Raw genomic sequence first — 16,855 nt, 5'->3', positions numbered from 1 at the left:
GAGAGACTTAGCCCAGCCAAGATGCTAATGCTGACTGAGATCCTGGTTTCTCTCTTTCTCTGGAGCATCCCCCGGACCAGAGCGGGATCACCCGACGGCCACAAGATCAGCAAGGGGGTGGTGAGTTCAGGGTGCAGGGGAAGGTGGGGTTGAATCCACTGATTCAGGTTACAGGGGTTGGGGAGTCAGGACTCCTGAGTTTTCTGGGAAGATAAAAAAAAAAGATCTAGTAGGAAGGGAGGGAGGGAGGGAGGAGGAGATGGATAGAGGGATTCTCTAGGCTAGGGGAGAATTGGGGTTGAAGGGTGGTAAATCAAAGCCAGGAGCCCCTGAGAGAGAAATGGGGTGCAAGGGCTGAAAGAAGGGGGCAGGAAAGCTAACCAGGCAAAGACTCCTGGAAAGACATACAGAAGTTTAGTGGGATTTAATAAGAAAGGTACAGAAATTCTGGGTTCTCTGGCAGTAAAGGGCTTATTATAGCTACTATCTTTTGTTTCTTTCCCCAAAAGGATGTCAGTGGGAAATTGATCTGTCTCCTTGGGGTTTCATGTTACAAACCGCCTGCAGTTGGGAAAGAATTGATCCCTTTAGTGCCTGTTTCCTTCTTCCTCCCCCTCCTTCACCTAGAGATAAATTGCCTTTTTTCCCTACTTTTCAATGGGATCCCATTTCCCCAAGGAAATGAATGTCTTCCAATTCTGCTTCTCCCTTCCCTCCAGAGGACAGTAGAGAGATCCACTCCCTGTCATTTATAATTTGATGGCTTTTGGGGCCACTTTTTAGGTGTTTTTAAAAATCATCCTAGGCCTTGAGAGAAATGGGGAACAGGGAAATTGTTCTGAATGTGTAGAGCAGGTTTTGATGTATATGCAAATTCGTACTCTGCCTCTAAGAAACTTGGTTAGCTTCTGAGATTGCATCTCTGTTAAGTTTTTCCACAGCGATCGATCGTGTAGCACTGATCATCCCTGATCTTTGTTCCTTTAATTAATAAAGGCAAGGAGAGTATCTGCAGTTGAAAAGGAGCATCATTTTCTTTGTAATGGTTCCTGCTTCTCATGGCCAGATTTTTTTTCTTTGCACTACCAGGATCCCTGAATGAGACACCCCAAGCAAGCCAAGTGGTGCCCTTCCTCAAACAAACTTTTATTGGGGTGTAATTAAAAAAGGATGTCCAAAACCAAAATCCATGTAATAATTAAGCTGAGATTGAGTAAAAAAAACAACAAACTGATCAGATCAACCCCATGAAGCACACTTTCAGGTTCTTAAGAACACTTCATCAGGTAAATGTGCAACCCAAAGAAGCATTCTGGAGAACTCTGAAGCCAGTGTGGCATAGTGGTAAAGAGCAGCAGACTCTAATCTGGAGAACTGGGTTTCATTCCCCACACCTTCTCCACGTGAAGCCTGCGGGGTCCTTGCAGCAGTCATGGCTTTCTCAGAACTCTCTTACCCCCACCTACCCTTTAAGATGCCTTCACCAGGTGTTGTCCCCTAGTCTTGGTATTCAGAGGTCTACCACCTATCATACGCAGTTTGGCTCACTTGCTTAAGTCATCTGCTGCTGTTCAACAAGCACCGAAATTTTGCGGCTCATCTGCTTGTGGTCAGGGTTAATGGATGGGAGTACTGTTGGGCAGCAGCCCAGATACGGATGGCTTCTGTCCTCCACCAGCTTCACAACTCCTTTTCTCCTTCTGCCTCAATACCCCCTCTCCAGAAACAGACAAACCAGCTCTTTCGAAGTTATTTTCAGTGAGACGGAATGCAATGAATATTTCAGAATGGTTCTTGCATGTTTCAAAAGTGCTTTATTATGAAAGATTGATAAAACACTGGCAGGAAACTACGCTGTGTCCTGCCAGCATCTGGCTTCCTGGGCTCACCTCTCTATTCTGGGGAGGGGGGGATCCTCTCATCTATAGATCTCAGGATCTAACCTGGCAACTTTTCAGAGCAGTGGTCCATTAACAATTTTGTTGTTGTTCTTTTTCCTCTGGAAAATAATTTCCACTAGCATCTGTTAGCCTTTCTAAAATAGATGGACACCCATCCTGCCCTGCAGCTGGAAACAGCAGAGGCATGTGAGTGTGTATAACACACACACACACATACATATATATATCTCAGAAAGAACGACCATCCCGGAAACAGAGGCAAAAAGGGTTCTTGTGGGGAGGTCATGGGGGTCCAGAGAAACCAGGGGGCGGCTCTTGGATTCCACTGCTGCCTCCAAGGACTGAAACAAAGGAGTCTTTGAACATAGTAAGGGGCTGTGATGAACCGGGAGTGACTGAATCTTGCTGGAGCAAGCTGGAGAGGCGGTTGCTGGGAGCTTCTCCTTTCTAGCCAACACTCCTGCCTTGGCCTTTACTGGAGCCTTGCCAGGAACATTTGAAGTAGCTGTATCCTGTGGGTCAGACCACCTGCCCCAATACTGCCTGTTCTGACCAGCAGCAGTTCAGTTTGGTGTAGTGGTTAAGACCGGAGGACTCTAATATGGAGAACTGGGTCGGATTCCCCACCCCTCCACATACAGCTAGCTGGGTGACCTTGGGTCAGTTACAGCTCTCTCAGAGCTGTTCTCTCAAGAGCAGATCTCTCAGAGCTCTCCCAGCCCCACCTGCTTCACAGGGTGAAGTGGTCATTGCCTTCTTCTTCTTCTTCCTCCTTCCATCTGCAATTCTTAAAAAAAAAATCTAGAAAAGCCAGGACAACCTGGGGTCTTCTGCATGCCAAACAAGGGTTTAACTGTTTTTCAGGAGGCAAACAGATTGGGGGGGGGGGGGGGGTTGGAATTTTCAGGGCACGGAGCCCTGTGGTATTAGTTGACCATATATTGGTCATTCTTAACATTGCCCATTTCCAGGCCTCATTCGCAAAAACAGCAGATAAAATAGTACAACCATTGAGAGTTGGCAGATGCAGGTAGGGAAACTCCTGAAGATTTGGGTGTGGGACCTGGAAAAGACAGGGATGGGGTACAATGCCATAGAGTCCACCCTCCAAATCATTAAAATGATCTCTGTAGTCTGGAGATGAGTTGTACTTCTGGGAGATCCCCAGGTCTCACCTGGAGGCTGGCATCCCTATGACCTGCTCCTAAACAACTCAAATTCTATTGCAGGCAGATTCACTGTCTCACATACATATTTAAAAGTCCCATATAAAAGTAAGACTTTAAGAGAAAGAAAGAGAGCCAGTGTGGTAGAATGGCTAGTGTGTCAGACTAGGATCTGAATCCCTCACTCTGCCATGGAAGCTGGCTGGGTGATCTTGCACCATTACATGCTCTCAGTTTAACCTGCCTCATAGAGTTCTTGTGAGGACCAGCCTGGTCCAACCAGGGATTTTTTTGTAGCAGAAACTTCTTTTCATATTAGGCTACGCACCCCTGATGTAGCCAATCCTCCTGGAGCTTACAGCAGGCCCTGTACTGAGAGCCCTGTAAGCTCTTGGAGGATTGGCTACATCAGGGGTGCGTGGCCTAATATGCAAAAGAGGTCCTGCTACAAAAAAAAAAGCCCTGAGGACTAAGTGGAGGAGAGGGGAATGATGCAAAGGAGGTCCTGTTACAAAAAAAAAGCCCTGAGGACTAAGTGGAGGAGAGGGGAATGATGCAAAGGAGGTCCTGTTACAAAAAAAAGCCCTGAGGACTAAGTGGAGGAGAGGGGAATGATGCAAAGGAGGTCCTGTTACAAAAAAAAGCCCTGAGGACTAAGTGGAGGAGAGGGGAATGATGCAAAGGAGGTCCTTTTACAAAAAAAAGCCCTGAGGACTAAGTGGAGGAGAGGGGAATGATGCAAAGGAGGTCCTGTTACAAAAAAAAAGCCCTGAGGACTAAGTGGAGGAGAGGGGAATGATGCCACTTAGGTGGAAAGTGGAAGATAAATGAAGTAAATAAATAAAATAACACGTCTCTCAAATTTCATTTTGGATGTGGAGGGAGGGCTTCAGGGGGCTTATGTGAAGGAGTGTTTGGCCATGCATCACCTCCACACAACAGTCTGAGGACCTCCTGTCCAAGACCAGTTTTATGCCCGGCCTGCTGTTGCTGCTGCCTAAGCCCAGATCTGAAGAGGTCCCTGGCTAAGGCCAGAGCGCTCCCTCATGGGACCTTGCACTTGCATGCAGGTTGGTATAAGTCACAGTCCAGGTGAAAATGACTGCACAATCCCATTTGTGAGTCCTTTTGTTTTATTTAGAAGACCCTGGGATGAATTCAAAACTATCCCCAAATTATTCACTTCATTATTACAGGAAACATATACTCATAGGACTCACCCATTGTTGCAATTTACTTTTCTATATGAAGTTGCCAATCATTGTTTTTTTTTTCCTTTTGTTTCAGCCAGCGAGGCATTTAGATCAGGTCTAAGAAATCCCCATTTAGTGAGTTTTTGTAGCCCTTGGTTCTGTTCTCTGTGAAGGCACACTGTGAGAAAAGGATCTCAAAAGCCTGGATGTGATATAGCCTCTGGACAGCAGGCAGCCCGTTGTGTGTCCTTCACATCTATGCACAAAGATCAGCTTCTTGGTAAACAGCTGAAAAATAACTCTGACCCACCCAATAAAAGTTGAATTTTGTCCATGCCCAGATAAGATGCTTTAACAGGTTCCAAGAGTTCAAGCAAGAATCAGACAGACATATGAACCCACAGAACAAAGTTGGACTCCAGTAGTCCCTTTAAAACCAACACATTTTTATTCAGAATGTAAGCTCCCATGTGCTAGAAGCACACTTCAACAATGAAATGGGGTACAGTTAGCAGAGCTACATAGAGCTGGTGGGCAGTGGTCAAAAATGCAGAGTACCCAAATGAACCCAAACACTCTTCTTGGAAGGGGAATACTGGCTGCAGCCTCAAGGATCAGTAGACTGTGATACTGATCTGTTTGTAAAGATAATTTTACAATTATCTTGACAATAATTTTACAATAATTTTTATGTAGCACTTTCAGTGTTCAAAGTGCTTCACATGCATAATCCTCATAACAGTCCCATAAGGTAGGTCAGAGTTTATATGTTGCAGATAAGGGAGGGGACAGAAGGCTGAGAGAAGATGCCTTGCCCAGGAAGACCACCTAGTAAGTTTAAAGCAGAAGCAAAGTTTGAGCCCAGAGACCTTCCAGAGCACAGCTCGTTTCTCTTTATCACTACACCAGACCTGTTTTTACTCCTTCTGCTCAGGGATTACAATTAGACCCAGGCCTATTATGCCCACACAGCTGATTTTCATTGAAGTTGAGTCAGTAGGGCTTTGAGTGCTGTGCCTGTACTCCACACCTTCTCCCCAGCCCCACCCCCTTCAGATTTTTCTATTGGGAATCACAGTGTTTATGTTCTGCATACCAAAGGACAGAAGTCTTGGGTGTGTGCTTGATGCAAGGAGCTCCTGGTCCTCAGGGAACAAGTTCGTACCCTTGAGGCCGAGGTGACTACCCTGGAGAAGCAGAGACGGTCAGTTAGGCACTTGGGGAAGACTCTCAGGGGCGTATTAGATGAGCCCCGCTCTGAACATAGCAGCCCCGTTGCTGCCAGAGAGCGTGAGGATCAAGAGGGAACAGGGCACCGTGCTGAGAATAAGGGGAATGCGCCCTCAGAAGGGACATCATCTTCGGTTGGTGAGCGGGAATCCTTTCGCGCCAAGGAACCATCCCTGGGCAGGGGGAGAGGACGGTTTTGGTAGTTGGTGATTTGATCCTTAGGCAAATAGACAGCTGGGTGGTGAAACCGCGTACTGACCGTATGGTGACTTGCCTGCCTGGTGTGAAGGTAGCGGACATTGCGCGTGTAGTAGATAGGCTGATAGACAGTGCTGGGGAGGAGCCTGTGGTCGTGGTGCATGTTGGCACCAACGATGTGGGGAAATGCAGTCGTGAGGTCCTGGAGGAAAAATTTAGGCTGCTAGGCGGGAGACTTAAGGCCAGGACCTCCAAGGTAGCCTTCTCAGAAGTGCTACCTGTTCCACGTGCAGGGCAGGAGAGACAGGCAAACATTAGAAGTCTCAATGTGTGGTTGAGACGATGGTGTAAGGAGGAAGGGTTTAAGTTTGTTAGGCACTGGGATGCTTTCTGCAACAAGCGGGAGCTGTACAAAAGAGACGGTCTCCACTTGTCCCCAGATGGAACCAGGCTGCTGGCGCTTAAAATCAAAAAGGTGGCAGAGCAGTTTTTAAACTACGTAAATCTTGGGGGAAAGCCGACAGGAGATGAAATGTCTCTGGTTCGGGAGGACTCATCTCAAAGAGATGAAGGGTTGGCTGCTATTTTTCTACCGGGTAACGGATCAGAGTTGTCCACTGTGATGGTGACAAACAGTATGGACTGTCTGCCAGAGTCTCGAGGCAGCATGAGGAAGGTGGCGGGCCTAGCTCGCCTGGGAAATTATAGATGTTTGTATGCAGATGCTAGAAGTGTTTGAAGTAAAATTGGTGAATTGGAATGTTTAGTGTTGGGAGAAAACATAGACATTGTGGGAATTTCAGAAACTTGGTGGAATGAGGAGAATCAGTGGGACACAGTGATTCCTAGATATAAGTTATATCGGAAGGATAGGGAGGGAAGGGTTGGAGGTGGGGTGGCTCTGTATGTCAGAGAGGATATACGGCCCAGTAAGACTGAGGTCAGAGAATTAGATTCCCTTTTAGAAATGCTTTGGGTTGAAATAGAGGGTCCACAAGGAAATTTAACTATGGGAGTTTGTTATCGCCCACCAAATCAAAAGAGAGAGAACGATTATAATATGATGGAAGGCTTAAAGATAGCGGCTAAACATAAAAACTGTCGTAATAGGTGATTTTAACTACCCGCAGATTGATTGGGTCAATATGTGTTCTGGTCGAGAGAAAGAGATTGAGTTTCTTGATGCTCTCAATGACTGTGCTATGGAGCAGATGGTCTTAGAACCTACCAGGGGTGGAGCAATCCTGGATTTGGTCCTAAGTAATGCCCAAGACTTGGTGAGAGATGTAAAAGTGATTGTGCCACTTGGGAGCAGTGACCATAATGTTATTGATTTCACCGTTTGTATAAATAGGGAGTTGTCCAAAAAGACCACCACAACCACGTTTAACCTTAAAAGGGGTAAATTCTCTGAGAAGAGGAGGCATGTGAGGAGGAAACTGAAAGGAAAGGTAAATACGGTCAAAACCCTTGGGGAAGCTTGGGGACTATTTAAAACTATAATCCTAGAAGCTCAGATAAAATACATACCACAAGTTAGGAAAGGCACAAACAGGCAAAAGAAAAGGCCTGCATGGTTAACAAACAAAGTAATGGAAGCTGTAAAAGGTAAGAAGGACTCCTTTAAGCGGTGGAAAACCAGTCCTAGTGAGATTAATAAAAGGGAACACAGGCTGTGGCAAATCAAATGCAAGACTGTGATCAGGCAGGCAAAAAGGGACTATGAGGAGCATACTGCAAAAAACATAAAGACCAACAATAAAAATTTCTTCAAATATATTAGAAGCAGGAAACCAGCCAGGGAGGCAGTGGGGCCCTTGGATGACCAAGGGGTAAATGGATTACTGAAGGAGGATGGGGAAATGGCTGAGAAGCTGAATGCATTTTTTGCCTCTGTCTTCACTGTGGAAGATGAGAACTTTTTGCCTGCCCCAGAACCACTAATTTTGGAAGGGGTGTTGAAAGACCTGAGTCAGATTGAGGTGACAAAAGAGGAGGTCCTACAACTGATAGACGAATTAAAAACTAATAAGTCACCGGGTCCGGATGGCATACATCCAAGAGTTCTGAAAGAACTCAAAGTTGAACTTGTATATCTTCTAACAAAAATCTGTAATCTTTCATTGAAATCTGCCTCCGTTCCTGAGGACTGGAAGGTAGCAAATGTCACCCCCATCTTTAAAAAGGGTTCCAGAGGAGATCTGGGAAATTACCAGCCAAGTTTCTACCAACTTTCTACCAGGAAAGTTGGTAGAAACCATTATCAAGGACAGAATGAGTCGGCACATTGATGAACATGGGTTATTGAGGAAGACTCAGCATGGGTTCTGTAAGGGAAGATCTTGCCTCACTAACCTGTTACATTTCTTTGAGGAGGTGAACAAACATGTGGACAAAGGAGACCCGATAGATGTTATTTACCTTGACTTCCAGAAAGCTTTTGATAAAGTTCCTCATCAAAGGCTCCTTAGAAAGCTTGAGAGTCATGGAGTAAAAGGACAGGTCCTCTTGTGGATCAAAAACTGGCTGAGTAATAGGAAGCAGAGAGTGAGTATAAATGGGCAGTCTTCGCAGTGGAGGACGGTAAGCAGTGGGGTGCCGCAGGGCTTGGTACTGGGTCCCATGCTCTTTAACTTGTTCATAACTGATTTAGAGTTGGGAGTGAGCAGTGAATTGGCCAAGTTTGCGGATGACACTAAATTGTTCAGGGTGGTGAGAACCAGAGAGGATTGTGAGGAACTCCAAAGGGATCTGTTGAGGCTGAGTGAGTGGGCGTCAACGTGGCAGATGCTGTTCAATGTGGCCAAGTGCAAAGTAATGCACATGGGGGCCAAGAATCCCAGCTACAAATACAAGTTGATGGGGTGTGAACTGGCAGAGACTGACTAAGAGAGAGATCTTGGGGTCGTGGTAGATAACTCACTGAAAATGTCAAGACAGTGTGCGATTGCAATTAAAAAAGGCCAACGCCATGCTGGGAATTATTAGGAAGGGAATTGAAAACAAATCAGCCAGTATCATAATGCCCCTGTATAAATCGATGGTGCGGTCTCATTTGGAGTACTGTGTGCAGTTCTGGTCGCCGCACCTCAAAAAGGATATTATAGCATTGGAGAAAGTCCAGAAAAGGGCAACTAGAATGATTAAAGGGCTGGAACACTTTCCCTATGAAGAAAGGTTGAAACGCTTGGGGCTCTTTAGCTTGGAGAAACGTCGACTGCGGGGTGACAAGATAGAGATTTAAAAGATAATACATGGGATGGAGAAAGTAGAGAAAGAAGTACTTTTCTCCCTTTCTCACAATACAAGAACTCGTGGGCATTCGATGAAATTTCTGAGCAGACAGGTTAAAACGGATAAAAGGAAGTACTTCTTCACCCAAAGGGTGATTAACATGTGGAATTCACTGCCACAGGAAGTGGTGGTGGCCACAAGCATAGCCACCTTCAAGAGGGGGTTAGATAAAAATATGGAGCAGAGGTCCATCAGTGGCTATTAGCCACAGTGTGTATATGTGTGTGTGTGTATATATATATATAATTTTTTTTTTGCCACTGTGTGACACAGTGTTGGACTGGATGGGCCATTGGCCTGTTCTAACATGGCTTCTCTTATGTTCTTAATGAAAAAACCTGGATGGTATAATGGAGCTGAAATTCCCTCTCGCTTTCTCTCATTTTGTGTGGTGTGGTTTGACATTGGTCAGTTATTGGTCAGTTTCACACTGGGCATGTTTTTTGAAACAGAAGATTCTTCAAGCTGTATTTACTCTTGAGTAGCCATCTTAGTCGAAGGTTAGTGGTTCTCCCCCACCCCAGTGGTATACAAGCTCCACTATTGCTTAGGTTTTTCATCTTTTAAATTTTTGAGTTTTTTAACAAGTGGGTTGAGTCTAGCGATATGAGTTTATTGCTACTCTTGGATCGCTGGAGAAAAAAAAAAGCATTGGCAGGGAATGTTTTAAAAGTTTGGCTAGAAGTAGTGTATGTGTGCAGTTAAAAGATGCATGCCACTAGGAGGAGATGCCAAACATGTGACCATAGAGGCAGCAGTGGGTGCACCACGGAGGAAGGGAGCAAGGAAGCAGCTGGTTGTGTCTTGTGCTGGTGGCACTCCCCCACCCAGCATGCAAATGACCGCCCAAACCTGTCCCTCTCACCAGCCCTGCAGCAGGACTCTGGAGACTTGGTAGTGGCCCACCCTCAGGCCAGGCTTCTGCTTGGCCCAGGTGGTTGAGCAGCAGGGGGGGTTTCAGAGTGTGGGCAGGTGTGTTTGTTAGCAAAGCAGGTGAAGGCCCAGGGCCAGGATATGGAGGATGAAAATTACATCCTCCAGCAATTCCAAGACAAGCAATAAAACTCATATCACTAGACTCAACCCACTTGTTAAAAAAATTAAAAGATGGAAAACCGAAGCAATAATGGAGCTTGTACACCAATGAAGGGGGAGAGGATGGTAGAAGGTGCAGACTTAGAGGAACAACCTCAGTGTGGGTGATGGAATGGCCTCCAAGAGGTGGGGAAAAGGCTGGAGGGAATCCAAGAGAATCTGTATGTTTTTGAATTACCATCAGCTTAAAAGCAAAGCAAGAGGGGGACACCACCATAAAGCCACTCTCTGAAAACCCAGAGAAACAGTAACTGGAGAGCAAACTGTATGCTGAAGGCAGAAAAATCAATGCGGAACAAAAAATAAAACCTGACAAACATGCACAGTGAAAGCAAGGAAAAATGCAGAATGAAAAAGAAAACCCGGCAGACATGTATGGTGAAAGCAAGGGGAAACACCCTTGTATAATAGGCCTTCGTCTATGCAGGCAGCACAAATGAAGTGGCAGATAGCTGAGGTGGCAGAATGAACCATATCAGATTGTGGGTAAGGGATTATATTTTTCAAAATTCCCCAACATTAGTAATTGACTATAAGTGGAAATGTGGTACAATGTTCAAAGGGCTAGGCTAGAACTGGTCTCTCTAGTGTGTTTATGTGCAAGTTTGATTAGAAAAAAAATATGGTGGAGCCTGTGACTTTTTTCACCTGTAGCCTGAAATGGAAGCATTCATTTTGCCACCTCACTTGTGCAAGGGGAATGAGGTGGTAGAATGCTGAGACAGAATAGGCAGTACCACTTCAGACTATGGGTGGAAGATCACATTTTGAAATGTTACCCTATATTTAAAAAAAAAAAACAACTCTTTGCAAACAGAAAGGAAGAAACATCCACAATCAGCAATCTACCACCTGCAATCTGAAGCATTGTGGTCCATTCTACCACCTCAGACTGTGCCACCTCATTTCCTGTAGCAACCAGGCCTCAGATTCTTCTTGGCAGATTTTACTTACTTGATTTATATTCCACCCTTCTCCCCAAGCAGCTGACATCATTTTCCTCTCTTCTGTCTTATCTTTACAACAATCCGAGTCCAGCTCTTAACCAATACACGCTGGTGGTCTTTATCTTGAGTATTTTTTCCTTTGTAGTATTGCTGAATCCCCAGTGTGCATGTTATGGTTCTTGCATGGAAGCTACTGTAAACAGTATTTAGTATGCTGTAGCCAGAACGTGTGTCCACCCTACCTTGTAAACAGCGTTGTAAACCCTGGGTTGGGAAATTCCTTGTGATTTAAGCATGTGGCCTGGGGGAGAAATGGGGTTTGGGTAAAGGAGGGACCTCATTAGTGCCACAGAATCCACTCTTCAGAGCTGCTGTTTCCTCCAGGGGAAATGATCTCTATAGATGGGAGATCAGTTGTAATTCTGAGAGATCTCCAGGCCCAACCTGAGGGTTGGCAACCCTACAATATATTGTGGCATCTGGAGAGTTTGGAAGTTTCTTCTTCTGGACATTTCTGGCAGTCATATTGGTGGTGGGGTCGTCAACTCTGGGTTGGGAAATGCCTGGAGATTTGGGGGTGGACCCTCTGGTTGTACAGGTTTTGGGGAGAGGAGGGACCTCAGCAGAGAGCCACTTTGTAGTGGTTAAGTGCACAGACTCTTATCTGGGAGAACCAGGTTTGATCCCCCACTTTCCACATGCAGCTGCTGGGTGACCTTGGGTCAGTCACAGTTCTCTCACAGCTGTTCTCTCAAGAGCAGTTCTCTGAGAGCTCTCTCAGCCCCACCTACCTCACAAGGGTGCCTGTTGTGGGGAGAGGAAGGGAAGGAGATTGAAAGCTGCTCTGAGACTCCAAGTGAAGAGCAGGGTAGAAATCCTCCTCCTCTTCTTCTTCTGCCATTGAGTCCACCCTCCAAAGCAGCCATCTTCTCAGTGGAACAAGTCTCTGTTGTCCAGAGATTAATTGTAATTCTAGGAGATTGCCAGTGCCCCCCCCCCCAAAAAATCTGGACGTTGACAACCATAGCTAGTGGCGTGGAAACTTTCCCACAGGAAGTAGAACAACCAGGCAGCAAGCGATTGCCCTGACAGGATGACCTACAGAAATAATTTCAGCCAACTTCCGCATGGCTGCTGTAACACATCAGGGATAAGTCACAATATGAAATGCACAAATAATGTTTTCAATAGTGCCAACATCCCATGTACAAATCTCAGTCACGCACAAGATAATAGCAGATGAAACACAATAGCCAGGGTCTAGATGGGAGCTCTCAATCAGATTGCTGCAAAAAAGTACAGAACTTACACGGAAGGGGGGGGGGCGTGTTAACAGATCACGTTGTGGCATGAGATGGTTACATAGAGCCTGTTGACACCAATTGAAAACTTCAGCAATCCAGAAAAGAAAAATAACTACCCTGCCACTTCCCAACACATTTTGTAAACTTCGAAGACACAATTTGTTATATTTTTATGCCACACTATCTTCACTGGAAAATTCCTCACAGCGTCCCACAGAGTAGATGGCTAAGAGACAGTGTGACTGGTTTGTGTGTGTCCAGGGAGTTTTATGGCTGAACCTAATTCTCCCTAGTCTTCTCCCTAGGGATGCCAGCCTCCTGGTGGGACCTGGGGATCCCCTGGAATTACAACACATCTCCAGAATTCAGAGATCAGTTCCCCTGGAGAAAACAGATGCACTGGAGGTTAGACTGTATGGCGTTGTACCCCACTGAGGTCCCTGTCCACCCCACACACCTCCAAATCTCTAGGAGTTTTCTTACCTGGATCTGGCAACCCTACCCACTCCCCATCCCATATCAGTGCCAGGAAATGACTGGATCAAGCTGTTAAAACAGCCCCGGAGCAAATAGGCCCTGTACTACTAGACCTAGGCTGAGACAACACAGACACTGGTGTGGGGTCTCTACACCCGCTGTCAACATCACCACATCCAGGCATTTTCTTCTGGAAAAACAGGTGCAGGAACTCTCAAGAAGGAAATGAAGGGTGCTCCTCATGAACTTAATTTTTTTTTTAAATTTTGTTTAAAGAGTTTCCAGAATTCCATTCCACCACATTCCCCCAGGGGGAAAAAAGCCCTGACCACAGCCCAGTTTCAAGCCACGTGACCTCTTGTGGCACTGCTACCTTCTGCTTGCTCTAGACCAGGGGTCCTCAAACTTTTTAAATAGGGGGCCAGTTCACTGTCCCTCAGACTGTTGGAGGGCCGGACTGCCGTTACTGTACAAGGCCACGGGCTGTCAGTTCTCCGTCTTCTGCATCTCTCTCCCTTCCCCACACCACACACCCCGGCCTGGGAACTCACCTCACCTCGGTATCACCTCACACTCTGTCTCCGCCGCCTCAGCCCAGTGCCGGAAGTATGCGTTGCTAACGCGAGTTTAGGTCGAACATCACTTCTGGTCTGATTTTGCCATAACCTGGAGGGCCGTATAAACATGCTCAGCGGGCCGCATCTGGCCCGCGGGCCATAGTTTGAGGACCCCTGCTCTAGACTGCCAATGGTCTCCTGGCCCACCAGGAACTTTCCCAATAAATTCAAGGGCTGGTCTGCCCCTACTGGAAAAGTGCTGTTTTTGGTTTTTTATTAAAAATTGTGGCAGAAAAAAAAGACTTTTCTTTTCACGCAGTTGGGGTTGGGGGTTGTATGGGTGGCAGAAGTTGGATTCCACATATCTCTTCCGTCAACGGTAGTCCCTTCCTCCTGCCACTTCCCCAATCTAAGAGGCTCTTCCACGAAGCCGGACTACTTTCTCTTTTTATTTATTCTACATCCTGTTTTGCACTCGGATTTTTAATGCTGATTTTGCTTTTTGAACACTAACAGTGCAATCCTAAACACAGTTATACCCTCATAAATCCACTGAAGCCTTAGAAAAGTGTAACTCTGCTTAGGATTGCACTGGAAAACTATTTTTCTGCTCTTTGTTCTATCAAGAGTCAAGCAGTTTTAACTTTTTCTTGCTGCTGTTTTTCTTGCTTGTTGCGTTGTTCTGTGTGGATATTTTGGGGAGTTTTTATTGTATTAATCTGGGACTTCTTTGTCTCCTTCTGGTATTTTTTTTTTAATTTTGTTTCCACAAAGAGGTTCCAGAACTCCATTCCACCACATTCCCCCAGGGGGAAAAAAGGAATGACAAATGAAGGAATTACAAATGAAGAGCACAGGAGGCAAATGTTTTAAATAAATAAATGTCATAAGAATTTCTGCAGCTTTGCCTCCAAATTGCTTCTATGTGACTATGCTGTGACTACGTTCTCTGGCAACATTTCATTGCCTGTGTAATGTTTAGACATTCTCTCAGAAAGCAAATGATGTTGAGCTCTGCTTCCTACTTTTGTGGCTTTTCGTTGTATTTGCCATACTTGCCAGCCTAGTACTTCACACCTCCTCTGTTTTGCGGTTTTTGTGAGAAAACCTTACTTGCGTGTGTGGTTGTACTAATATGGAAACCAACCCTCAAGAGTTTTTGCTTTTTAGAGCTATTTTTTTTTTCAGCCTTCACAAAGGACCCTCTTTTGGCTCAGTCACATCCTCATGTTCCTTTTTCCCTCACACATTACCGGAAAATAACTGAACAATTCACAGAACTTGAAAGGCAAGCTGGCAATCCCCTCCTTATGAAAAGGCTGGGGGAGACCAACAAATAAATTAGAAGCATTCCCCTCTACAGGCACACATCCATGCTTTCTCTGCTGTTTGGCTGTGATTACAAAAATGATGTATGTCAATTTGTGGCCCTGCATATGAAGTATGGCTAAATACAAGACATGGTGAGGTGGGACCATCAAGGGATAGATGAGGGTGGGGTCTGCTCCTGCCTCTTCCATCACTCAGAAACTGCAGCGCTTAAAGCTTCTTCTTTCATCATTCTCCACAGTATCATTTAACACAGCATGGCAAGACACACGTGGTCAAGAAGCACTACTGCAGGGGTCACCAAGCTTTTTGACCCTAGGGTTGCCAGCTCTGAGTTGGGAAATACCTGGAGATCCGGGGGTGGAGTCTGGGGAGAAGAAGGACCTCCACAGGATGTAATGCCATAGTCCACCTGCCAAAACTCTCATGTTCTCCAGGAGGCTGAAGTTGGTTCCATATTCCCTATTCATTCCTCATTTGTGATTTATTCATAAATTCAACCCAAAACACTACACTTTGGAGCCACTGGCACAAGAACCATGCCTTGGACAGGGAAACAGCACCTGTCCCCTAGAAGGGGAGAGTCCCCTGAATGTTGGGGTTGTATGATACATGGTGGTCCAGAACTTATTTTGGGGTTCAGAGCTTTCAATGTCTCCTCAGTGTTTTTGGTTGAATTTATGAATAAGTCACAAATGAGGAATGAATACAGAATAAGGAACCAACTTCAGCCTGCCATGTTCTCCAGGGTAACTGATCTCTGTTGCCTGGTGACTGGCTGTAATTCCAGGAGATCTTGAGGCCCCACCTGGAAGTTGGCAGCCCTAGCCTTTGGACACATTTGGAATTCTGGCACAGGGCACAACCACAAAATGGCTGCCACAGGACATGGAGCCACAAACACAGTGGAAGCCCAAGTGAAGGGAAGAAGATGGATAATTAAAAAATACACTGGGAAAAAGTTGTGCGATAATAAAAAACAAACACAGACATGGCAGCAGCCACTGAAACAATGTTATTTTAATTTGCATAGCCAATCCGATTTCCAGTGACAAATCAGAAACCATGCTGAACAAGAGCTCCAACTGGCCCCACCCACTTAGTAAAAACACTTGCTGTTGCCAGGCTCCATGGCCTGTACAGGCACCAGTTTGTGGACCCATGCACTACTAGGTGCATAATACTTGCTATGAACATTTAAAGGCCCCTTGAAAAGTTTCATGACAGGCAGAAATTTAATGAGGTTAAATTGTCCCCATTTCCATACTGAGGAAAGTGGCATCTCTTGAATTTCTCCTTAGTCCATGACTGTTGAAGCACTGATCCCTTGTTGGTGTGTATGCCAAGGGGTTTTTTTTTTGAGCAGGAACGCATAGGAACACAGTTCTGGCTGGCATGGCATGAGGGGGTGTGGCCTAATATGCAAATGAGTCCCTGCTGGGTTTTTTCTACAAAAGCCTTGTGAAACAATGGTAATGTCAGGGGGTGTGACCTAATATGCAAATGAGTTTCTGCTGGGCTTTTTCTACAAGAAAAGCCTGGTATGAGCCCATCTTCTCACTAATAAATCCACCAATGCTTATGTTCTGACAGGAATGGCTGACTCGCTATGGCTACCTTCCCCAGCCAGACCCCATGGCCGCCCGTCTTCAGACACATGAAGAACTGGCAGATGCTGTCAGAACAATGCAAAGATTTGCAGGACTACCCATGACGGGGAAGCTGGGTATGCTCATCAGAAGGAATATCCAGATATTTTTGTTCTCTGATGGAAGGGAGGGTTAGGTATTTGAGTTTAGTAACACATACACTAAAATCACAATTTTTCTAGAAAGTCTCCTGTGTCAGACTTCAACTTTGGATATTTGTGAAGCAATAATAACGAAGAAAGGGGCTTCCTGTTTAAGAGTTTCAAATTGCTGGCTCTAAGGCCTGAGCTGAGTCAGCCCCAGTTAGCATGTGGGTGGGAGACCACCAAGGAAGTCCAGGGTTGCTATGCAGAGGCAAGTGATAGAAAACCACCTGTTCTTCTCTTGTCTTGAAAAACCTATGGAGGTCACCATAAGCTGCAACTTGATGGCCCTTTGCACCACTGGGAACTGAGTTAAATTCTTGGCCCTTATCTCTTGGTGTACTTTAATTTTTTCTTCTCTTGGATTGGATT

General features: G+C 45.6%; 1 protein-coding gene across 1 annotated transcript in view; it reads left to right on the top strand.

Moving 5' to 3' along the window:
- The window catches only part of MMP25 (matrix metallopeptidase 25), a 29,654-nt gene continuing 12,799 nt past the window's right edge, over positions 1 to 16,855 (top strand). Inside the window, exons 1-2 of the mRNA XM_060255631.1 lie at positions 1 to 120; positions 16,285 to 16,417. Coding sequence (XP_060111614.1) covers positions 22 to 120; positions 16,285 to 16,417 — 232 coding nt within the window. The 5' untranslated portion in view covers positions 1 to 21. The remainder of the gene's footprint in view (positions 121 to 16,284; positions 16,418 to 16,855) is intronic.

The sequence above is a fragment of the Heteronotia binoei genome, chromosome 15 (genome assembly GCF_032191835.1).
Source record: "Heteronotia binoei isolate CCM8104 ecotype False Entrance Well chromosome 15, APGP_CSIRO_Hbin_v1, whole genome shotgun sequence".
Lineage (NCBI taxonomy): Eukaryota > Metazoa > Chordata > Lepidosauria > Squamata > Gekkonidae > Heteronotia > Heteronotia binoei.
The sequence above is the reverse complement of the archived record's forward strand: the minus strand, read 5'-3'. Positions and strand labels throughout refer to the sequence as shown.